The 25,261-nt window shown below is 36.7% G+C and overlaps 2 protein-coding genes across 9 annotated transcripts; one reads left to right on the top strand and one right to left on the bottom strand.

The window, feature by feature from the left end:
- Positions 1 to 208: 208 nt before the first annotated feature.
- sh2d3cb (SH2 domain containing 3Cb) lies at positions 209 to 14,467 on the bottom strand. Of its 8 annotated transcripts, none has more exons than XM_084114818.1 (12): positions 11,268 to 11,646; positions 11,064 to 11,082; positions 10,092 to 10,131; positions 8,987 to 9,115; positions 8,437 to 8,870; positions 6,370 to 6,446; positions 5,805 to 6,286; positions 4,849 to 4,964; positions 4,579 to 4,750; positions 4,024 to 4,135; positions 1,226 to 1,432; positions 209 to 929 (listed from the first exon to the last, which is right to left on the bottom strand). In XM_084114818.1, exons 1-12 carry the CDS (start codon positions 11,581 to 11,583, stop codon positions 760 to 762), a joined length of 2,274 nt encoding a protein of 757 aa, XP_083970944.1. In that variant the 5' UTR covers positions 11,584 to 11,646; the 3' UTR covers positions 209 to 759. The 8 variants fall into 8 exon arrangements, with proteins under 8 accessions (XP_083970944.1, XP_083970945.1, XP_083970946.1 ...); XM_084114819.1 differs by having other exon boundaries at positions 11,064 to 11,123; positions 11,251 to 11,501; XM_084114820.1 differs by having other exon boundaries at positions 11,064 to 11,123; positions 11,268 to 11,344.
- On the top strand, positions 13,866 to 18,764 carry cfap157 (cilia and flagella associated protein 157). The gene is made up of 8 exons (XM_084114827.1): positions 13,866 to 14,149; positions 14,621 to 14,892; positions 15,225 to 15,378; positions 16,876 to 17,143; positions 17,575 to 17,705; positions 17,794 to 17,944; positions 18,028 to 18,194; positions 18,297 to 18,764. The coding sequence occupies exons 1-8, from the start codon at positions 13,995 to 13,997 to the stop codon at positions 18,436 to 18,438; spliced, it is 1,440 nt and encodes a 479-aa protein (XP_083970953.1). The 5' UTR covers positions 13,866 to 13,994; the 3' UTR covers positions 18,439 to 18,764.
- Positions 18,765 to 25,261: the final 6,497 nt, after the last annotated feature.

Below are 25,261 nucleotides of genomic sequence, written 5' to 3'. Positions count from 1 at the left end.
GTAGCTAACTAAAGTGCTAATACACGGTTTGTATTGTTAGGCTACACTATAGGCCTATTTTTCACATAAACAACTGTGTTCGGTGTTGTCATCATCATCATTAGCACATTAAATAAATCATCTTAACCTATTACCTATGCAGGAATTATAAATTGGTCCTAATGAGTAAAATATGATTCTGAATCTGTTATATAAATTAGGCATAAGATATTGACCCAAGTTTTATTTGACTATGATGTGGCGACTGGTATCAAAGTACATATAGCCTACAACAATTTCAAACAAGTAGGTTGTAAATCAGATAAACAAACATTTCACTTGAATATAGTACCACACTAAATTGAAATAACTAAATTAATTTATAAATGATGTGTGTAAGTATGAAATAGCCCAGTAGCGTTAAATGTATACAATTAAAATCTCCAAAAAGTTTACCAACGAGTAAATATTACCCATTATTTGGTCATTGATTATATAACCAATAACAAGTGCAATTAAATACATACTTCAAAGATCAAAGCTAACAATATTAGCACAGTTAAAGTTATTTCCTCTTGAAATAATAACACAAAAACCCAATAACAACCAAAATCAAATAAGTTAAAATTGCAGAATGTGTTCAGTTTATGTACAGTGGCAGACATACATGCCCTACTTATTCCTGTGTGTGTGTGTGTGTGTGTGTGTGTGGGGGGTAAATACATTCACAAAACAGTGTATATATTGTAAATAATATGTGAATAGCTATCATCCCTTCTGTCATTTTGGTGAGTGAGAAAGCTCAAGCCTGTTAGACAGAGCTGTTAGCACTTCATAAAATTTTGCATAACGTTCATCTTTAATTCTTTCCACTCCACGGCTTCCCCACAGGAGACGCATCTGAAACTCTGTGAGGAAGACCTCCCGAACATCCGCTTCCTCCTGAAACCCTGCAAATAAAAAATCAGCAACATTATTTGCACATGACCTTAAACACATTCACTGGGCGTATTGAATGAATTAAATCACTTTTTTTTATTAATAGCATGCAAATTGTATGTTTTACAACACTTATTAACTTTGGACTTGTTCAATTACAATTACATTAATATTTGTGACTTTAAAGTCATATGGTAGCCTACAAGAAATATAAATGCAACCATTTATTGTCTTTATAAAAGTGCTAATAGCTAATAGCCCTTAAATGCAGAAACCATTACAAACTGTTTATGTTATAAAGCATTACCCTGCAGTTTGGCCTCTGCATTAGCACTGAAGATCCTGCCATTGCACGCAATCGTACGTGCAGCATTCAGATGGCTCAAGACCATGGCCACTCCAGTGTCTGCACTTTCCCATGACTCGGATTCATCAAGAGTCACAACACTCCTTTCAAGAAGAGACAGCAGGGGAAGCACATGGGGAAACGTTGTCTCTGTGGGTTCACTTATCTCTGAAAGAGAGTTTGAGGTTGTCACTGGAGAATTTGAAATGGTAAGCACACAGAATCTTTAAAGGGCTCCTATTATGCTTTTTCATTTGTGTGTAATGTAGCTGTTTGAACATAAAAAAGATCTGCAAGGTTACAAAGCTCAAAGTCCACTCCAAAGGGAGATCTCTTATTTAACAGAATCCACTGTCCAAGAACTACAACGAACTGCTCATTTGGACCACAACGCCATTTTTCCGGATCTTACGAAGTCACAATGTTACCTATTTAAATATCTGTGTCCACGGCATACACACAAAAGGGGACGAGGCCTGGTTGAGCTGCGTTAGAGAAGGCAGTGTTGTCATTATGTCAAAGAGACGCTGTTTTTTCAACCCCTTTTACAAAACTCATTTGTTTGACCTTCCTAAGGCTGATGAGAGTGGTTACAATTCATTTTAAACACTGTTCCTGAACATTATAACCTCAACGTTTGTCTGTGTGCTGCACATTTTACGGAGAACATCTTCCAGAACCACAATGCAGGCTAAGCACCTGTGAAATCCATGCACCTGGAAACAAGAGGATACTCTAAAACATCATCAGTATTACTGCGCCTCTGTGTCTGTGTGTTGCAGCGTCTAAGTTCTTTCTGAAGAACTACATTAATATTTGATCCGCTCCGCTTCATGTCTAACAATGAGCTTAGCAACTTAGCTGTTCTAAATTCACTGTAGGCTAAACCACGGCTTTTTGGGGCTTATTGTTTTAATTTGTTCAAAAATGTTAAGAGAACATTCAAAAGTAACATTCCTTTAATGTTTGAATTAAAAATAGAATGTTCCCATAACGTTCTTATCTTATTTACTTTTCATAACTTAATGGGAACATCAGGGGCACGTTCAAGTTCAAAACGGTGCGCAACGTTTTGCTACACTGTAAAAAATGATCGTAATTTTAACGGTAAAAGACTGTAAAAATGCTACAGTGAAAAACTGTTAATTGGTTAACAGAAAGTTTCCGTACTATATACGGTAAATAACTGTGATAGATCTAACGGTACATTTAATGTAATTTTACTGTAACATACCGTTAAATTTACAGTTTTTGAAAGTGAAAAAACAACTCATTGTATAATTTACAGTGAAAAACCGTAAATTGACATTCCCACAATTCCCTGTGACACTTCACATTTGATGTATTTTTGTTGAAATAACTATGTTTGTTTCTTCATAGTTTTCTTCGTTTTTTCTAATCAGTTATGTACATTAGGGGTTTATGTTACATTTAATGTTGTTAAATTAATGTTTATTGCATTTTTAAAATTTCATGTGTTACCATGATGGTGTTTAATGTTTGTGTGAATGTCACTGTGCAGCTTCTATATATATTAGTATTAACTTTCTTGTGGAAGAACTGCTTGTGTTGAGCTTTGATTGATCATGTGACTCTCATCACTGCTGTGATTGGTGGTTATCAGTGTACAAAACAGATATTAATACTTCAATAGGACGGTAAATTAACTTTATATCATATTACTGAAATTTACTGTTATATTTACTGGATTATACTGTAAAATTGACATGTTGTTCAGAATAGCACGTACATTTTACAGTTTAAACCAGTAAATATAACAGAACTCCAGTGTGTTATATGCTGGTTTAAACTGTAAAATGTACATGTTATTCGGTAAAAGCAATTACTGTTTTGTTGTATATTTTACGGAATTGTTCTGGTAACCCCAGCTGCCAGTTTTTTTCCGTAAAAACTACGGGATTTTTTTTTACAGTGTACGGTTTCCGGGTTGAACGTCATGTTTCCTGGAAACGGCGTGCACCGGTGTGCAACGGGGTTTGAGATGCGTTTTCTCTTGTTTGGTGGGTGTGTCAGAACTGCAGTCCAATCAGCAGCAACATGTATATAAAGCACGCGGTATTAAAGTGAACTCGCACAATGGGTTCAAGGAAATAATTTACAAATGTGTTCGATGCAGGTATAGCCTACGCAACAACTGAGGATATTAGAAGACATGTTTGTCATAAGTTTTATTGTAAAAATATAGGATATCAACATAATGATGTAGTTTCATTGCAAGTGTATGACATTTGGTATAGAAATAAACAATGGTAATTAAGTGCTTTTCCTAAAAATGAGAAAGAAAATACAGGGTATTAAAACAATTACAAATAAAGTCAGTATGTGAGGCTAAATAGATGTGTTTTAGTCTGAATTAGGTAAGATGTGTGCTTCCATTTCAGTTTCAGCAATCCCTTCACTCGATTGGGATGTTCTCTTTTGTTCTGGGCGGCAAGTGCAGTAACTGTAACATCTGGCATATTTTGTAGTATTAAACACATATTTATACCGACTTCATCAGGCTCCGAAAATTCTTCACAAAGAACACAAAGAATGGCCTTCTCAGCTGCCATAGTTGCAACTCTTGCGTCATCAGAACAGTGTGTTCAACGCATCACCGTTTCTGTTTAAAAAACGTTGTGCAATGTTTTGTCGGGGCTGAACGCAGCCCAGCTGAGAACATAGCTGGGTCAGTCCATGAACTTTGTTTGTCTCAGATTATGAATGCCATTAGATGAGTAGTATGTGTGAATGTATACCTTCTCCATCATTCATCATCCTCATTGAAGGTCTAAGGGTTTTCTCATAAAGAACAGCACTTTCTGTATACTTCTGACGTAAAACCGTCCATGTCTCATCCAATCGAGCAATCTGAAAAAAAAGCAGAAGACTGACTTATTAGAACATTATAAAAGGTCACCGTGATTTTCCAAGTAAGACATATTTTGTTGATCCTGGAACAACATTCCTGTCTGAAAATTTAGTATTAACCCTATCCTCTAAACCTAACCCTACTCATCCCTAAAATCATAGGGAAATTATAAGCGAATAACACTGAGGTAGAAGCACCTGGTTGTAGGCTAAGCTTAAACTTGATATAAACTGTAAACTTGCCCCTCAAATCTGATTGGTTGATTGGAATGTTGTTCCAGGATCAACAAAGATGTTGTACTTTAGGTCCATCATATTGCTTTATTATTATACATTTTTATTTATTAAGTTATTTACTTTTTTATTAATTAAAAAAAAATCAATTGTTTATTGATAAACTTTCCCTCTTGGTTCAAGAGAAATGCTTCCATTAGTCTTCTAACCTGTGGTAATTCGAGGCATTTCATAACTGTGGCAAAGCCAAACAAATTGGCCAAATTGCTCTTGAGTTCAGAGGCCAGGCAGATGAATCTCTGCAGGAGGGTGGCTCTCTCATCAGCACTGCCAGTGCAGCCCAGCAGCTCTACAGCCAACATTATGGACATGGTGTGGAACCTGAGGGGACATGGAAGAGTTATTCGGGTATTTTAATTTAATGTAGAGGCTGTCATCTCAAAGGAAGAATTTATTGGACACAGTGGGGGTTAACCAACCTTTCAAGCAGATCTTGGCGGAGTTGATGTCCGTGTGGGAGGGTGAGTAGCTCCATTCCCGAACTCACCCCCATCCCTTTCATCATATCATCAGATATATCCAGAATTCGAGCAACCTGGAGAGTGAAGATGAGAGATCTTGTTAAGAGCATAGTGCAGTGCAACTATAACAAACAGGGTAATACTTGAAAAAAGATTATATTAAATCGTTCAGAAGTTCCAGATCAAATGTAAAACAATAATAGCAACAACAATAATACTAACCAAAGCAAAAAAACAAAACAATTATTATGGTTTTTGCTTTGGTTATATATATTAGGGTTGCATGATTTGGAGATTTTTTTTTTTTTAATCAAGTTTTTATTTCTGATAAAAAAAAATGTGATTTACAATGTGAATAATAAAAATAAAAAAAACTTTTTTAATATATAAAATATAAATTAGAATATCCAGATTAAATGTAAAAAAGTTTTGAATAATAATAACAGCAACAACAAACACAATAATAATAATAATAATAACAATATATCAGGGCTGCATTATTTGGGGACATTTTTTATAAATCAAATTTATTTCTGCTAAAAATTTGGATTGTGATTTAAAATGCGATTTTTTTTTTAAGTTCCAGTTTTACTGTGATTATTTGTAGGGCTGTACAATTTGGCCAAAAAGTTGGTGATTATGTCTCAGTATGACTATTGAATAACTATAATAATAATAAACAAAAAATTGCGAATGTAAAAAAAAATCAGTATTTAAGAAACAATAATGATAAACTAAAACACTGAATTATGAGCTGCCTGTGTGTAAATGCAGCATTGATCATCTCCATAAAAGCCATATTGCAATTTTGGTTTTATTTTGATAAATCGTGCAGAACTAATGAATGTCTGTTATTTTAATCCATGAAAAGTAATTAATCTAAAATGATTAATAGTTTCTAAAATCAAACCTACCATGCAGTCAGCTTTGGTAATATACATTGCCATTGTCTTTATGTCAACTTTAAACAGGACATCCTTCACTCTTTTTAGCATGTGGGTCTCCAGAGGTTTATTTTCTGGGGGCAGCAGTGGTGACTGGTACATACAAGGCCTGAAACAGGAAACTGTGTCTATGGTGAAAGGCACTAAATAATCCTCATCGTACTCCTCTCTGCGATCCAAAGCCTGTTTCTCATGTCTTACAAAGGGATGATTTGTAGTAACAGGGTCAGTTGGAGAAATCGCTGGGTCATTTTGTGGATGGTTCGCCTCTCTGTTGTTTTGATGGGAATGTGTCAAGGAGGACAGAAGATGTAGTGTTGGTTCCAAATAAATGAGAGTGTTTTCAGGGGGGGATGAAGAAAGCCGTATTTCACTGGAATTTTGCAGAACAGGTGATGAAGGGACAACAACAAACTTCCTGTTTTCGGAGGGGCTCCGTCGCCGCCTGGCCACTAGAGGAAAAAGCAGGTGCACAGTCACAATGCTATTCTCTGATTGTCTGGTTTTGCTTGATTTGATGGGAACTGAATCTTACATGTGCTCATTAATATGGGGGAAGTCGACACTACAAGGCGCTGCTCTACGGTGCCATCAAAACTCCTCACCACATCACTGTGGAATACAGTACAGGACAATCAATTATTATTAAAACAAAACCTAATAATTTACAGGATGAGATTTATGTATGAAATGTGTGATATTAAAGGGATGGTTCACCCAAAAAATGAAAATTAGTTACTCACCCTCTTTTTTGTTCCAAATCCCTAAGACTTTCATTTATCTTCGGAAAAGAAATGAAGATATTTTTAATGAAATCTGAGTGATTTATGTCCCTCCATTGACAGCTAGGCAACTACTACTTTGATGCTTCTAAAAGTTCATAAAGAAATTGTAAAACTAATTAAGCGGTTTAGTCAAAATTTCCAATGAGACATGATCGCTTTATATGGAGAACAGATTGAATTTAGGCTTTTTATTCACTTATAAACATTGATCAGCGAACATACGAACCTACGTCAAGCGAACATGCTTGAGCATTCTGTTTACCAGATCTGATGTGTGCGCTGAAGAAGGTTTATAAGTGTATAAAAGTCACAATCTGTTTAAACTGTTCATCATATAGAGCAATCGTGTCTCTTCAGAAAATTTGTAATAAACCGCTCAATTAATATGGATTAGTTTTACAATCTATTTTGAACTTTTTAAAGCGTCAAAGTGTTAGTCGCACAGTTTTAGTTCTGCCTGAGTTGTCAGTTATTACTTGTGTTACGAGTTTGTACGAGAACGCACTGTTATTGTCACGATCACCAGTGAGAGTGCCCCGTGATTATACTCCACCCTGGACAAGCACCACACTATCACGGACTCCATTCCCCACAATCCTTTGCCCAGACTAATCAGCCATGATTATATTCACCTGTGTGTAATTACCTTGTTTATCTCTTTATAAGCCTGGTTTTCTCATTCATTCCCTGTGAAGTCTTGCCTAGTGTTACTCTGCATCTCTTGAGCATTCTCCCTGGTTTCATGGTTCTTGGCTATTTCTTGGATTCTTCTCATGCCTGCCTGCTTTTTTTTGTTTGTTTGGACTGCCTTCCTGTGCTTGACCCTTTGCCTGTGTTTGGATTACGATTATGGATTACTCAATAAAAGCTGCATTTGGATCTCAACCTTTGTGTCTCAGAGCAGTTCGTAACAGTTATGTCACCTGTGGATTTGTTTGATTAAATACTTTTATTTTTAAATTCATCTTCATCTGACCTTCTTCTGTGGACTTATACACTGAGATCGTGACAGTTGCATAACTGTCAATGGAGGGCAGAAATCTCTCAGATTTCATAAAAAATATCTTTATTTGTGTTCCGAAGATGAACGAAAGTCTTACAATTTGGAACGATGTGAGGATGAGTAAATGATGTCAGAATGTTCATTTCATTCAACTAACCCTTTAAATGGGTCTGGCTATGTGTTTGACTGACCAATGGCAGATAGGGGAACTAATAGGGGTCATTATTTTTGCAGATCTGTTTGTTGTTGTTTAAAGGGAAAATTCTCTCTTCATTTACTCACCTTCATGTTGTCCCAAATGACTTTCTTTCTTCAGATGAACACAAAGATAATTAGAAAAATAATCCATCTCTGTGATAATGCAAGTGTACTGGACCTCCAAATTTGAAGCTTCAAAAACCACACAAAGAGAACACGACAGTAATCCATACTGTATGTTACTTTTTTAAACGATAGGTGTGTGTGCAAGAAAAATACTAGGCTAATATTTAAAAAACTATTGCTTCTGGCCAACTGTCATATGATTGTGAATCTCACACATGCTTGACCATCACTTCCCACTTGAGTCAACCCATTTGACAGTTAGTTGGAAGCATTGGTTTATAAGTCTCATGCTTGCATTATCTGGACTCACACAGAGTGAGTTTAAAAAATCTTTGTGTTCATCTGAAGAAAGAAAGTTATACACATATGGGACGGCATGAGGGTGAGTAAATGATAAGAGAATTTAATTTTTTTGGGATAAGTATCCTATTAAGGCTGAGAAATGAAACACTTCACCTCAAATACAAACAATTTCTATCATACAACTCACCTCTGCGGTCTTATTAGCTCAATTTCCAAAGCCTCTGTCACAGTTATGCTCTCCCTCTTCTTTTGGCTTCCTTTCTGCCTGGTTGGTGAGTTCACTGGGCTGCTCTCCATACTTGGTAGCCCAAACATGGTTTCTAGGTATCTTAGTGGAAGTGTCCTGTAAACTGGTGAGTAAATCAATGCACCACTTTTCTTTGTCAGAGGCCTTTTATTTCCAACATAGGAATGAACCAACGTCAGCACAGAATCAAAGGTTTCCTCCTCTAGAATATACTGCGCTCGTGTAGATACGTCATGAGATCTGATCAGAACCTTGCTGATGAGGAAATGAAGAGCATTCTGGTTCCAGCGGCAGGTTAAGACATAGTCTCCAATGCTACTGAGGGAGTCACGGACTAGAAAGTCTCCGTTCTGTTGCACGAGAGACTCAGACACCTGTGAGAAACAAATATTAAGTCATATGGTTTATTATATCAATATGTATTTTGAGATGAAATACTAGCCTAGTCAAAGCAAGAACTTGCAATCTTGATTTTTTTTTACAATCTCACCTCCCAAGGTATACGACCATGGTACCAGCCATGACTTGATAAGTTACTGCTGCTCAATTTCAGCTCTTTCTCCAACTCCTGCTTTAGTTTGTCTGATGGGGAATTCAGTTGGCATGTCTCTTTAGAAAACTAAAGGAAATAAAGCAATGATGAAAAACCATAAGAATAAAGAAATCATTAGCCACTTCCTATGAAACCAATGACTCAGGTGGATCACGTCTAGAGCAGTTTTGGTCGGTTGTTAAGGTGACGTAACTGTGTTTACAGTTTGTAATAGGCCAATATATTATCGCTAATAACAGTGTGAAGTCTTACGAGCATCAACTAGCCCTATTATCCAATATATTTATGTGTATCTGGAGCAATAAAACTGATATAGGTGAACTTAAATGATGGGAAAATGTCCTGAATGTTAAATAAACATTGTGCAAAAGACAAACGACAGTAATGGTGAAAAGACTGCCTTTGTTCTAGAGGCTACAACAGAACTACCAGTGGTATAATGTGAAGCATCTCTATTTAAATGTGAGCCCATTTTCAGTTGCCCTAAAATAAACAGCAACATTTGGCACAGTTGGTTGCCTACAGTAACCCTGTTTGTCCTCAACCATTCTGAAGACATGGGCAGCAGTCCAAGCCCTTTTGTGTCACCCATCTTAATTCAATTACAGTTTATGGCTAAGCTCTCAGATTCCTTTGTGACTACAGCTTTGTGAGGGAATGTCATCAGAAAAGCAAAATAAACTTAATATTGAAAATTCTGTCATCATTTACCTTTCTTTCTTCTTTGGGCAACCATTCTTCCATTGCCTTCCATTGTATGGACAAAAAATACAATGGAAGTCAATGTGAAGCGAAAATGTTTAGTTACCATCATTCTTCAATATATCTTCTTTTGTGTTCCACAGAAGAAAGAAAGTCATACAGGTTTAAAACAACGTGAGGGTGACTAAATTATGACAGAATTTTCATTTTTGGGTGGAATATCCATTTAAATGATCTCCATGACTGAAAGCCATGCAGCCAAGTTTCCCTTAACAATGTCACAATGTCACCCTGAAATTTGTCAAAGTTAATATATTACATGTATCATGCAGTAGCCTACCTTTACATAAACACCACCATTTTCCATGGGACCCGAATGCCTGTAAATGCAGGAAAATTATCAAATTATACCAGTGTGGCAACTAATGTCAATTTTTTGTAATGTAACTTCACATTTGAGAATAAAGTGGCTCCAAGGCAGGAAACTGTCAGAGGAAAAACACATGCTGCTCTTTCCCATGACCACTATATCCTCTGTGTATTATGGGGATGCCGTTACACAGTTCAGAACATTAACTGTTGGATCACAGACACATCTGACAACACCCAGTAACAGCCTGCAACGTCCATTCCCAAACAAAAAGCCTCCATGCCAGACAGCCTAAATATCTTAGAGATTACAACACCAGTTCCCTCTCAAGGTTTCACAATAAAAAATGTAACGCTCTGTACGGAATGTAGCCTTATGGGTTGAAAAAACAGCACATAAAAAAAAAAAACATTCCTCAACACATGGTGTTCACAGTTAGACACATGATGTTGGAGACTTATAAATGTAACCTGAAACCTGAATTTCTTAAGCATTGTTTTTGTGTGTGTGTGTATATATATATATATATATATATATATATATAGAGAGAGAGAGAGAGAGAGAGAGAGAGAGAGAGAGAGAGAGAGAGAGAGAGAGAGAGAGAGAGAGAGAGAGAGAGAGAGAGAGAGAGTTGGCAATATGGCAAACTGCTTTGTATTTATAGTTTCTTTATGGTATATACATACTATAAAACAAGTCAAAATACTAATTAAGAAAAGATTTTTTATGTTTATGAACATGGCATAAACATATTAAAAGACACTTTAACACCTTAGGTCAATAATTTGTTTACAATATAAATCAGGCGTCTTCAAAACAACCTTTCAGCAACTATGAAATAGCCTCCTACGGATTCTCAAAGTCATTCTTCTCTATAAAGCACTTTTGAGCCTCAGACACAAATACAACATGCGATATGACAGGATGAGGATGAGCACGTACTGTGTTTTGGTGTTTTCCTCTGTGAAATCATTACGAAAATTAAACATTTTTGCAGTAGGCCTATGTGAAAACACATAATTAAACATATCAGAAGACATTTTAACATCTTACTCCAATAATTTAATTTGTTTACATTATAAAGGAGTCCCATAAACATCATTTTACGAACCATAAAATAACCTCCTACCAGAAAGGGATTCTCACCAAAGTCATCCTCCTCTCTACTTCTTAGACTCAGACACTTCACTTGTTCTAGGTTCGACACGACAGGATGAGGATGAACACGTACTCTACGCACGCTGTCTCTCTGTTTTCTTCTGTGATCTGTTCTCGCTGTTATGTTTATAACGGAATCCCAATGGAACTGTAGGAATGTCAGACTCAAAAAGCGGAGCGCGAAAACACATTTCCAAACAGCAGTTACATAATGAGCAGACTGAGTCCCCTCCCCGGACCGAGAAACCTCTCTCCTCTCAGACACACATAAACAAGCACCATCTATCACTATAAACACAAACATTTACAGACACTGTAACTTTTACCCTATCATGATGTGACAATACACAGTGGTTACTCTGTACACACAGAATGCAAATTCTGCGATTAGTTCCAAAATCAGAAGACCCGATCAGTTCAACATTTAAAATAATTTAACAACGTTTAAAATATCTCACCTCAGCGCTCAGTGAATAACTCATTGCTATATAATTTCTCATAAAAGTTTTAAAAGTAACTTCAACTGTCATTTACTACTAACAGAGATTTGGTCCATAGGAAGTCCATCACTGTCACAGAATATTGACACGCAACGCGTCTATTATTCTTTGCTACAATGTTGCAGTGTCTGTCTCATGATGACGTCGTTTCTTTCTGTATCTTTCTCACCCCTCCCCCTCCAACTTGGCAACATCATACTCACAAAATGCCTGTTATTTTACGCAACAAGCTTTTGTTTAGACAGTTCAGTAAAACCAACTTGATGTTCGCAGATGCCCATGGTGTCATTCAGGTCATTGTTTTATTCCTTGAGCCCGTCTCTGACTGGCACGGCTTGCAGATAAAGCACATACACGTTTGTGGGTCAAACTATTTTTTTGTGAAACATTATAAAGTGAATTTAACGGTGAGGTTTTAAAAATGCCAAAAATAAATAAATAAATAAAAACGTAATACCCAAAACGGTTATAAACCTTATTTAGCCTACTATGAAAATGTCAAGCCACATGCACCAACCTCAGAAATGTATGGAGATTTAAAGAATAAGGTAAGGTCATAATTTATATTAGGCGTTCATGTTTATGTTGCATTGTAATTTGCAAAACACTTTTGCTGCTGGTGGGATACGAGTATTGTTAGGGGCAGGTTTCATAGTATGGTTACACTGTAAAAAATCCAGATTTTAAATAACTAAATAACGGAAAATAACTTAAAAAAAATGACAGTCCTTTACCTTTATTTTAAAATGTAGGCTACTCACAACTCTGTAAAATTAAAATAATATCCATAAAATTATCACTTTCTGATGCAGGAAAAATACTCTTATTTATTGAGTTTTTTTTCTCTTAATGACACATTATTTATAGAGTTTTTTTTTTCTTAATGACACATATCTCCAAAAATAATGGAGATAATAATTCGTGAAATCACCACCAGATGGCGCAAAGGGACAGTTGGCACCATTGCTCACTGTAAATATATACATATATATATATATATATATATATATATATATATATTTATTTTTTTTTTTTTTTTATTTTTTTTTTTTTACAGTGAGCAATGGTGCCAACTGTCCCTTTGCGCCATCTGGCCATATATCCACCATATATATATATATATATATATATATATATATATATATATATATATATATATAAATATTAAACACGGTCAATTGACTGGCTGCCAAACAAAAACTGTAAAATAAAAGTAAAATATCCTAATTAAGTGCAAAAAGTACAAACAATTTCATAAAATGTTTTACAATAAACACTATTATTTTACAGGTAAATTATAGGCTACATTAATTATGTAACTACTTAATTACGGCTGTAATTACATGCACGCATTTTTAAATATAAGTACAATGTACAACGTGCACACAATAATGACATTGTATCAAATGATAGTAGTAATACATAGTTAAAACAGTTAAAGTGTGACTAGCTGTAATTTTAACACATGGATTGTTATAGCCTTTGTTATTAAAAAAGGGGAATTCTTAACATTGCAGCATACAAGAGGGCTTAGTGCAAATTCTCAGTAATATCAATTTTGTAAAATAACTTGTGGGATACAACTTGTGGGGTAAAAAGTATCCCTTTTCACTGCATTATTGAACATCTTTTGTACTAATTTCTGTTCAACGGTGTAAATATTAGAGCTACAATACTAATGTGTATTACACAAAATAAATATCCAATTGTGAGCAGTCAATATGAACACTTACACAACCGCACAACAAATTGTCCTCCTCAATATGCAAAAGAATTGGTTTCAGTATTACAGGTGTTTAGGAAAGTGCTGTAGTGATTTTTATTGCAAATTACATTTAAATACTAGTACATGTTAGTAAATGTAAAATATTCTGAGGCCAACAGGTTAAGAAAAAAATAGAAGTAGGCTAGCTACCTAATAAAACATTGAATGAGTCTATCGGCCGAATTGGGAGTGGTACAGCTCGACTTTTAACCAGAAATGAAAGTGAAACTGTTGTTTAATATGGCCAAACCTGTTAGTATAATATTTTCAACAATTTGAGGTTTTAAAAGTAGGCTTTGCGAAAAAGCACAACATGTGGCTAATACTTTTTGCGCACGTCTCTGCGCATGACACACAACTCGAACCTCACGTCCATGGCAACACGAAACAATTGCATTTGTTTAAGTTTTTACTTCTCAGACTGTTTAGTTTAAAGCACGTAAAAGTTCAATGCCTCCCAAAAAGAATGGAAAGGGGAGCGGAGATGGGCTATCAAATAAAAAGGAAAGTATTGAGCCTGTGCAGAAAAACGGCGAAGAATTAACGGAGAGTGACAAAAACTTTTTTCGGGCTCAAATACGTGATTTGGAGGAGCGACTGGAAAGGTGAGAGTTCTGGCAAGTTATCACGACCACTGACATTGTTGTTTATTTTTATTACATAAAAGTTTTTTGATGTTTACACGACATTACCTCAGAATTGGAGAAAAACAACAACCCAAAAACAAAAACGCATTTTACTTGTAGCCTATACAGTAAAAACCTATGGAGGAAACACTCACCTAATGACGAAACAGATTTGACCACTTGATTGAAGTTTCAGTACGTTTACACTTAAAGATATAAGATTATAATCGCATCTTCAGAAATCAGTTAGCCTAGTTGGCCAATTGTTTAATTCGTTTAGCTCACGTCTCTGCCTTAGAGGGAAATAAAATGGAGTAGACTTTGGTTTATAATGAATAATGTTAATAATTAACCTGACAATATACTTCACCAAACATGTCATATCTCAACAGGAAGTACTTGCCTCATATGTGCTATTAAGGACTGTGACCTTGTCTTTTTTTCTTGCAGATACCAGCTTAAATGTGATGAATTGGAGGTTAAAGAAAAGGACTTATCCTCTAAGATTAATAATGTGGAGAAAGGGAAGAAAGACATAGTTCTCTACATGAAACGCACGCTGGCTCAAAAAGAGGATGAACTGAATGATCTGGCTGAGACTTTATCAAGACACCAGCAAGCCCAAGAGGCCGAGAGAGAGTCCTTTGAGTTACAGCTGAGCGTGCTTAGACATGAACTTCAGGAAAATAAGGAAAAATTCACATCTGAGAACATGACGCTTGGTACAAGCTTCTGAGCAGTCACATATTTGCATATATACAGAACAAATTTCAAATAAAATGAAAACAAATTGTCACTAAGTGTGTGATACACTCTTAAAAATAAAGGTTCCTTATGATGGTTCCATGAAGAACTTTTAACATCCATGGAACCTTTCCATTGCTCAAAAGGTTCTTTGTATTGGGAAAAGGTTCTTCACACTAAGAAAAAAATAGAAATGTTTTTTGGGCCTTAGATGTGATCAAATAAGTGGCTGGTATTATTAAATGCACCTTTCTACCTATCAAGATTACCAGTGTCCATCATTCAAATATGTTTACCTTTTTGTGTTTAGCCAGTAAGCTGGCGTCTTTGGAGGACTTTTCTATGCAGAGAGAGAAGCTTATGGCTGAACGCAGGTCGTTGGAACAGCAGCTTCAAAATCAAAAAGAGGAGCATCAAGCACAAATCTATAATCTGGAGAAAAAAGCTGTACTGGACAATGACAGGTGAGCATGTTCATACTCATCGTTCAGAGTGCCTTCTTAACTGAATGTGACTTGATCAACAATAACTCCCATTTATAAATATTGTGCATTATTTGATGTCTGAAATCATCAGCATAGAACGGGAGATTGTTTCATCTTACACTCAACATCCATTTTCACTGAATGATTGCAATGTAAAGGATTACAAAGAGGCATTTGTTCAGTAAACAAGTGGATCGGTTGCTTGGTATATATGTATAGTACTGCATTCAAAAGACACTAAGGTTCTTTCAAATCCTTGAACTCACTATGTTGCAGAGATTTTTCAACTTCTCAGTTCTCACACAAAAAAGAATTAAATAAATGATAAAATTAATAGTTTTAAAAATATGTGTACATTTCTGCAATAAATAGTCTTTAAAAATATTATGGTAATACTTTACAATAAGGTCCCATTAGTTAATATTAGCTAATCCATTAACAAACATTAAAGTCAGCATGAAACAGCTTGTAATAGTCTTTTCTTCCATATAGAGAGCCTAAGTCCCTCTCCTTCCGGTGGAACACCATGGGACCTTAATTCGGAAAAATATTGTATGGTAGTCAATGGCGAGAGACAACAAATATTTTGATCTCGTTTGAATTGTGCCCTGAATTACACATATGATGTTTGTCAATTTAAAAGATACATTTTAAAGTCAAGAAAGTCGCAGTTTGATGTAAAACTGTTGAGGTATAAGACTGTGAAAATACGTAATTACAGAGACTACAAACTCAAAAGGCGCACATGTGACGTCATACCTTTGCTCTCAATGAATGAAGCTAACTTTACTGAAGCTAACGTCTGTCATTTTTTCTATATTCTTACGTTATAATCGTAACGTTACGCCGTCCTGAGTGTTTTGTACCAGACTGCACACAGACTGTTGGTGACGTACATAGTGCGAGACGAGAGATGTAGTTCATTGAGCGATGTTCACATAAAACTAAATGTTACTCTTCTGTTTTATGACAAACTGCGACTTTCTTGACTTTCATAACTATCTTTTAAATTGACAAACATCATATGTGTAATTCAGGGCACAGTTCAGACGGAATAAAAAGATAAGTTGTCTCTCGCCATTGACTACCATACATATTTTTTCCGAAATAAGGTCCCATGAGCCGGAAGCGGAGGGGAGGGACTTAGGCTCTCTATTGTGACACATATCCTTCTCGCACAAGAAAAAAATGTAGGCTGGGACTTGCCCATTAGGAATTGATTGGATTGTTGGATCATTGTGGTTTGTTATTGGTGTGATGTCAATGTGAGTGACAGGTTGCCCCGCCCTCACGCCAGTAAACGCATCATCAGAGAAGAGAAATAAGTTGCTGCAAGAGGGAGGGAAAGTTATTTTAATGAAAGATTACGAGGGCATATGAAAAAAAAAGAAAAAAAAGATGTGTCCGAATAAATCATTTATAATAAATACTGAAAAACATTAAACAGAATTAACCATTTTGATTGAATGGTGACAGGCTAAAGAAAGAAATGCTGCAACACGTTGCTGCCGTAGCAGCTGAATTCCGGCGGGTGTCAGACCAAAAGATGCCTGAGACGACAATGAGGGCCATGCAAGAGAACCTCTCTGTGACGGCACAACTTCAGCTGCTCTCAGACAAGACCCAGGAGCTGCTGAAGGAGAATGATGCTCTACGAGCAAGAGAAAGGCAACTCAAACTAGAGAATGGCATTACAGAACCGCTGCTGCATGAAATAACCAAGAAGAATGTTGCTAATCAAAAGGTTGCCAATTTAGCCAAAAAATACCCAGCTAACAGGGAATGTTCTTAGAACTTTGGATAATGTTCTGGCAAGGTTATCTCAAAGCTATAAACAAACGTTCTTCCAGTACCGTTAACAGAACATTCTTTCAAAGTAATCTGTGTTTAATAATGTTCTCAAAACATACATGGAATGGTTTTGTCCTGAAACGTTTTAGTTGGATGTCTTTTTTTTTTTTCTGAACATTCTGAAACATTCACATAACCAAAAAAAAAGTTCAAACATTTTTAAAAATGGACAATTTAAATGTTAGGACAATTTAATGGGAATGCTAGCAAAACATTCTTGGAACATAGTGTATTTTTTGTTAGCTGGGTACTTTCATGCATTTAAAGTGATTTTTTGTATTTTATATAGCCTAATGCTCAGATGAAACATAACTCTTTCTCAAGGTGGTCCATCAGTTGACAGAAAAGTGCAAGCAAATGCAGTCTGAAGTTGAGAAATGTGCCAAACTTAAACTGGAGCACCAAGAGCTGCTGGACAGTCATTCTGCAGTATCCACAGAGCTTGATGCTCTCAGGTAGGACTCCTGAAGTCACTTATGAGTTAAATAAATGACTTGAAATACTCTATTACATGTATTTGAATAGTATTACCACCACATACAGAAAGAAACATGCAACAGTTATAGAAGTGCTGAACCAAACAAAAGCTGAAGCCAAGACTCAGAGGAGAGAGCTTGAGGAGGAAAGGACGCTGACGGGACAGATAAAGACAGTTCTTGAAGAAGCAGCTGTAGCGCTAAAAGAGGCCTTAACAGTAAGAGTGAACGTAAAGATACATTATCATTCGGTGCTTTAGAAAAGTAAATAAACCGTAGTCTTACTCTGCTTTGGTTACAGGAGGTCCCTAAAGAGCAAGACTCGGAACTGAAGGTTATTGTGAGACGAAATCAGATGATGCAAAAGTTGCTGGCTGTGCTGGACAGTGCTGCAGCTTTAGGAAAAGGTCCTGCTCTTACTGAATTGGCTTGCAGAAGTGATCTTAAAAAAGTCTCTGACATCAAAAGGTACAAAATGTATTATACTTCAATGACATAACCATAATATAGTGTGAAGAATTGTTTATGGCAATGTGATTTAATGACTCTCATACTTGCTTTCAACTCCAGACCAAGTGAACTCCAACAGAAATCTACTAATCTTTCTCACTTCGAAAATGGAGACCTGGGGTTGGTCCCTCGCAAAACACACACCACATCATCAAAGATGAGAAATCTCTCTAGGAGAGCTTATACCTCTCCACATAAGTGAATATATAAGTTATGGCACATCAACAGTACAGACAGCATGTGACGATGTAATAATGTGAAATATTGTTTATATTGCAGCTGATGAATTTTGGAGGATGAGATTCATTAGTGTACGTTTAATTATTTTTTATGAAGTTATCAAGTGAAAAATGACTGACTTCTTCATAGTCATAGCTCATCACAAGCTTTGTGGGGGATTTTTTTTTTTTTTTTCAATAATTCCAAATTTCATCGTTGTTTTCATGTCTTGCCATTAGGTGGCAGTGTTGTATTATTATATGGATAGATAAGTGAACTTGGCTTGAAATTGCAATAAATGTCTTTTGTAAAAGAAAAAGTCTGGTTCATCAAGTGTTATAACAAGTGTAATTATACTTTATTTACTATCTACTAAAATAGCTTTGTATTTAAACAGGAAAAAAGATTTCAAAGATTAGTACTGATTAGTATTGCCCCCTGCTGGTAATGTCGTAAATACACCATCTGGTTCTAAAACTATCTTTCTCCATTGACAACTTTTCAAAAATACTTTTGGGGGGTTCTGAGCCAGTCGAGCACATTCTTTTGAGATGAATGATAGCTAATGCTGATGAATATCTTTCTCCGGGTAATGTAGGTCTTGTGTGTGTCCCTGTGGTTGGGTCAGTGAGGGCCCTATCACGTTGGCTATATCTCAACTGCAAATGTTTACACAGGCCTATAAATGACTCATTGAGATTTTGAGACCTTATCAAGGGTTACTCGAAATTATGACAAACTATTAGGAAATGTGTTTCTGTTGACTTCTCAGAAAAACTCTGGCAGTAAAAAAAAGCAGAGTTGAGTAAGTTTAACAGAGATAGAACTGTTGAACATCAATATCTGACTGTTATAGTTATTAATTTTGTGCATACGTCTGTGGTTAACATTAGGCCTACTTACCTTTACCAATACATACAGTCATTTATATCGCAAATATTTTTATTGGCTGCCGCTTTTAGTTTGTGCTTGCTGTTTAATAATTATTTGAAACAGCAAACTGGCAGCTCCAGTAGTCAAGTCACCTTCATTTATATAGCGCTTTTAACAATATAGTTTGTTTCAAAGTAGCTTTACAGTGATAATAGGAAATTAAAGTAGCCTTAACAGAGATTGTTTTGGCTTTACAGCAGCTCTAGAATAAAGTTATTGTCCAGTAGGCTAAGTAAAGATTTATCTTGGAAACTATAAACTTTAAATAAACATTTTAATAATAATTAAAGCTGCAGTCCGCAGTTTTTTTGCCTCTTTGTCGCCATCTCTGTTTGAAATCTGCAATTGCAGTTATTCGCGGAATTATCAACTTTACGTGCGTTGTGCCTCGGCATGGCACAGCGCGGATGAATCCAATGTTTTGAGGAAAATGTGCGGCTGTCAATCACCGCGCTGGAGTTATGGATACTGTCATTCGCAATCAAAGATTCTACTTTTTGGAAATATGAACAACAACATAAGAATTTTCACCGGAAAATGTCGTCTGAACAAGTAAGTAACATCCACTTTTGTTCTTCACCAACTAAGGGGAAAAAGGCATTGCAGTAAATCACGCCGATTAAATCGAACGATCGCTTATCATATCACGTCAAACCGTGCAAATTATATTTTGTTCTCAAATTGTTAATGTTAACAACATCAGCATTGCGTGACTACATTTAATGCCCTTCAGATATTTGTCCTTGTTTTCGCATGGGCACGGCTGCAGTCTCTTTTTTTCTCCCAAGTCCGAAGTCTTTCGCGTTTTACAACGGGTGAATCTCCAGTTGTCACTGGTGATTGTCGTTTGAACCTTTCTGGATCCGCCATCAAATTGCCAAGTTTAATTATATCAAGTGCTGTGAGAAAAGACTATACATCTCCACCACCAACATCCTCACACGCAATATAGCCTACTAGCCGAGACCCCTTCTTTATGTGTACAGATGTGACGTAATGACGCAAAGACATGCTCGAATTTCCCACAGAAATCCACCAGTACCGCTGGAATTAAAAACATTATTACAAGCTTACCATTTTGAATCGAGCTACAGCAGATAGTTTTGAACACTGGCTGGTAAATGTACTTGCTCAAAAAATAATTTTGGATCATTTTTAACCCAAAAAAGCTACGGACTGCAGCTTTAAATTAATCGAGAATTTATACCTGTTTGGAAAATGGATGGATGATTTAGCTATGGGCGACATCTTCTGGTCAGACGCGGGCGACTCTCACAGTGGATTATAGGTATTCTCTAGCACTTGAGCACAAAGCCTTTTAATGGATGTCAATGGGGGTGAGGAGTAACTACACTGAATAAACCGCTTTTGTGAGGAAATATCATTTAATGAATCGACAGCCCATCGTTTAATCTTCAACATGTTTGCTCTTAAAGGGGTCATAAATTGAGAAATCAAATTGAGCATTATTTATTTGTATTATTTTTTGTATTATTTTTATTTATTTATATAGCACAATAAAACAACAGTTGCTGACCATTGTGCTGTAGCCTACAAACATTGAAAACAACAACAACAATATAAACAATATAAAAACACCAATCAAAACAATAAAATAACATAACATACAAAGACATTTTACATACAGCGAAACAAGCTCAGAGAGACTCACATATTATGAGCCTTCTCTAAAAGGTTTTATGTTTTGCTTTAAACAGAGATTCTGTTGCGATTACCCTAATAGATAACGGTTACATTTTATTTCGATAGTCCACTTTAGACATTCCACTAACTATAAGTAACTTTTCAACTACATGTCAACTAACTCTCATTAGAGTATTAGTAGGCTGTAGTAGACTGTTAGGTTATGGTTAGGTGTTAGGGTTTGGGTTAGGAGAATAAGTTGACATGTAGCTGCAAAGTTACTTATAGTTAGTAGAATGTCTAAAGTGGACTATCAAAATAAAGTCTTACCTAGATAACTGTAGGCTATTCCACAATTTGGGGCAGGCTATGGCAAAGCCTGTGGTCTCTCTTTCTTTTTAACCGTGATCTGGGAACCTTCAAACATATTCTGATTTGATGACCTTAAACATCTAGCAGATATGATAATAGTCACAAGTTCAGATAAGAAGGTGCCAGCCCATTTAAGACCTTAAAAACAAAGAGTAAAATCTTAAACTCTATTCTAAAACATACCAGCAACCAATGCAGAGAGAGCAAAATGGGGGTAATGTCTCATATTTACATGTGCCAGTGAGAAGTCTTGCAGCTGCATTTTGGACTATTTACAAACGGTTCATATAGGATTGACTACCTATATAAATTGAATTGCAATAGTCTAGACGAGAAGATATAAATGCATGTATTACATTACCTTCCAAAAGTTCCTTTCGGTACATTTCACTGTGTATTCTTTGGTAAATCAGTTGCTATTTCAGTGCAAGCATTAAACAGACTTTATGATATCGACTCAACAGTAATGTAACAACATGGAAGTAACTGTGTTCATTCTAATGCCTGATCTGTGACCAGTGATTTATGATATGTAATTATTCATGTACAGTCAGATGTTCATTGTCTCAAAATTGTTCATTGCTGTTTATGTGTCAGTAAATCAAACCAGTGACTAAATGGTCAACTTCACACTGTTTCTCTTAGTAGGATGAAAATAATCTGTTAATTAAACTGTGATTAAATTATTTAAAAAGCGATCATAGAACGCTCCCTTTACAGTCTCTGGAGCTGTCAATCAAACAGCACGAGTTTATTAGTGACTGAGTTCCGGACTCTCGCTAATACTCCCGTTATAATCAACAAATCTCTTATTTAAATCGTGTTTGCACCGTTAGTTACTATGAAAACATTCGTGAGAGTGCAGAAATAGAGTTGCAATGAGAGATCACTGCATTCATGTGCTCAGCATGTCTGTGATTGGCCACAGTGCTCATTACTGCAATCTTTATCTAAATAATGCTATAGATCTAAATATAATGCCATCAACACTTTTCACGATCAGTTAACCTTGACAGCTGTGATAGTAAAAATTGTTTTTTGAGAGAGTTCCACATGTAATACTTAGCTATTTCATATGCAAAGATGTTAGCCAATCACAGCAGTGGGCGTTTACATTGAAGTCAGCAGACATGCCCCTTAAAACGGAGCGTTCAAATCAGAGGCTAAAATCAGGGTAAGAAAAATGCCTTTTATTTCTAAATTCTGACCATTTTTGAGTGCACCTCAGGAAATATTTACAAAAATAAAACAATGCAGTTCACGACCCCTTTAAACATTCCTTTTGGATTGATCTATTTTTAGTGTTTACACCTAGAAAAAACCCAGATGTTTTATAAGAGAAGTCACAGACAATTGCTCGACAGGTCTGATTCAGTTTACGGCACTTCTCGTTCATTTACAGTGGGTACGGAAAGTATTCAGACCCCCTTACATTTTTCACTCTTTGTTATATTGCAGCCATTTGCTAAAATCATTTAAGTTAATTTTTTTCCTCATTATTGTACACACAGCACCCCATATTGACAGAAAAACACAGAATTGTTGACATTTTTGCACATTTATTAAAAAAGAAAAACTGAAATATCACATGGTCCTAAGTATTCAGACCCTTTGCTGTGACACTCATATATTTAACTCAGGTGCTGTCCATTTCTTCTGATCATCCTTGAGATGGTTCTACACCTTCATTTGAGTCCAGCTGTGTTTGAATATACTGATTGGACTTGATTAGGAAAGCCACACACCTGTCTATATAAGACCTTACAGCTCACAGTGCATGTCAGAGCAAATGAGAATCAAGAGGTCAAAGGAACTGCCTGAAGAGCTCAGAGACAGAATTGTGGCAAGGCACAGATCTGGCCAAGGTTACAAAAAAATTTCTGCTGCACTTAAGGTTCCTAAGAGCACAGTGGCCTCCATAATCCTTAAATGGAAGACGTTTGGGACGACCAGAACCCTTCCTAGAGCTGGCCGTCCGGCCAAACTGAGCTATCGGGGGAGAAGAGCCCAAAGATCACTGTGGCTGAGCTCCAGAGATGCAGTCGGGAGATGGGAGAAAGTTGTAGTAAGTCAACTATCACTGCAGCCATCCACCAGTCGGGGCTTTATGGCAGAGTGGCCCGACGGAAGGCTCTCCTCAGTGCAAGACACATGAAAGCCCGCATGGAGTTTGCTTAAATACACCTGAAGGACTCCAAGATGGTGATAAATAAGATTCTCTGGTCTGATGAGACCAAGATAGAACTTTTTGGCCTTAATTCTAAGCGGTATGTGTGGAGAAAACCAGGCACTGCTCATCACCTGTTCAATACAGTCTCAACAGTGAAGCATGGTGGTGGCAGCATCATGCTGTGGGGTTGTTTTTCAGCTGCAGGGACAGGACGACTGGTTGCAATCGAGGGAAAGATGAATGCGGCCAAGTACAGGGATATCCTGGACGAAAACCTTCTCCAGAGTGCTCTGGACCTCAGACTGGGCCGAAGGTTCACCTTCCAACAAGACAATGACCCTAAGCACACAGCTAAAATAACGAAGGAGTGGCTTCACAACAACTCCGTGACTGTGAATGGCCCAGCCAGAGCCCTGACTTAAACCCAATTGAGCATCTCTGGAGAGACCTGAAAATGGCTGTCCACCAACGTTTACCATCCAACCTGACAGAACTGGAGAGGATCTGCAAGGAGGAATGGCAGAGGATACCCAAATCCAGGTGTGAAAAACTTGTTGCATCTTTCCCAAAAAGACTCATGGCTGTATTAGATCAAAAGGGTGCTTCTACTAAATACTGAGCAAAGGGTCTGAATACTTAGGACCATGTGATATTTCAGTTTTTCTTTTTTAATAAATGTGCAAAAATGTCAACAATTCTGTGTTTTTCTGTCAATATGGGGTGCTGTGTGTACAATGATGAGGAAATGGCTGCAATATAACAAAGAGTGAAAAATTTAAGGGGGTCTGAATACTTTCCGTACCCACTGTATATGGTATCCGCAAACAATGACTGGCAGCATCCGAAATCTTAAAAATACTGCCTTCGGAGGTAAGAAGCATTCCAAGGTAGGAAGGCATCAAGGCACGTCCGAATCCAATGTTAGCTTCACTTCCTGTCTCCAGAGATACCTTCATCTGATGACATTTTTAAGGTGTTCCATTCGGTGAGTTAAGCTAGAAAAAGAAAGATGACGTCTGAAAGTTGCGATTGCTGGTCAGTTTGTGTGTATATGAATGTTTTTGACCAACATTTTTCACTACACTTTTGTTTAGTTTTCACCAAAGCTCGCTCTATTTTGCTGTAGATCATTAAACTGTTACGCTGCCTCAGAAGTCCGAAATCAGTTACGTGAGGTACCTTCATGTGCAAACACTGCCTGCAAAGTCATTGCTTGATAGGGCAGCGAGGCAACAAGTCAGTTGCCTTATAGTTTTTGGATGCAGCTAATAACGTCAAGGTTGTAGTGTGATTGGTTATCAAGGAACGCGTGATCCTAGTTAGCCGTTACGCTTTCAGCCACGGACCTTCGTATCTCCCAATAATAAGACCATCTCTGGTTGAGCGTACATCGGTTGGACAGTGGTTATTGCAGTCCATTGTGGCTTTCCCTTCAAATAGTGGCTATTTAACTCTAAATGGGGTGATTCAGACACAGCCACAGTCTAGTAAGTGCGCATGGCTTCGTCACACATGTTCCCGCCCTCATGGTCATGGAAAATACCATTAAAACTTAATTTAGGAAAAATACTTTGTATTAAAAATCTTTATATCACCTGGCTTTCTATTAATGCTATATAGTGAATGACAACTGTCTGTGGTCTCCTAGTGGCTTAATTTGCAGCAAAACAAAAGAATGGCTTCATAA

This window comes from Abramis brama (genome assembly GCF_963993115.1).
Source record: "Abramis brama genome assembly, chromosome: 5".
NCBI classification, from domain to species: domain Eukaryota; kingdom Metazoa; phylum Chordata; class Actinopteri; order Cypriniformes; family Leuciscidae; genus Abramis; species Abramis brama.
Note: the sequence above shows the minus strand (reverse complement) of the source record. Positions and strands in the feature narration are given on the sequence as shown.

What these genes read in the sequence shown, in the direction of transcription:
- sh2d3cb (XM_084114818.1), bottom strand. Translation starts at nt 11,583, where the DNA reads ATGTTTGTGTTTATAGTGATAGATGGTGCTTGTTTATGTGTGTCTGAG. An exon ending in GAGCTAATAAGACCGCAGAG is followed by an intron (nt 6,447 to 8,436) that starts GTGAGTTGTATG and finishes TGTATTCCACAG; the next exon opens with TGATGTGGTGAGGAGTTTTG. An exon ending in GATGATGAATGATGGAGAAG is followed by an intron (nt 1,433 to 4,023) that starts GTATACATTCAC and finishes ACTCTCTTTCAG; the next exon opens with AGATAAGTGAACCCACAGAG.
- cfap157 (XM_084114827.1), top strand. Translation starts at nt 13,995, where the DNA reads ATGCCTCCCAAAAAGAATGGAAAGGGGAGCGGAGATGGGCTATCAAAT. An exon ending in AGAATGTTGCTAATCAAAAG is followed by an intron (nt 17,144 to 17,574) that starts GTTGCCAATTTA and finishes CTCTTTCTCAAG; the next exon opens with GTGGTCCATCAGTTGACAGA. An exon ending in AAAGTCTCTGACATCAAAAG is followed by an intron (nt 18,195 to 18,296) that starts GTACAAAATGTA and finishes TTTCAACTCCAG; the next exon opens with ACCAAGTGAACTCCAACAGA.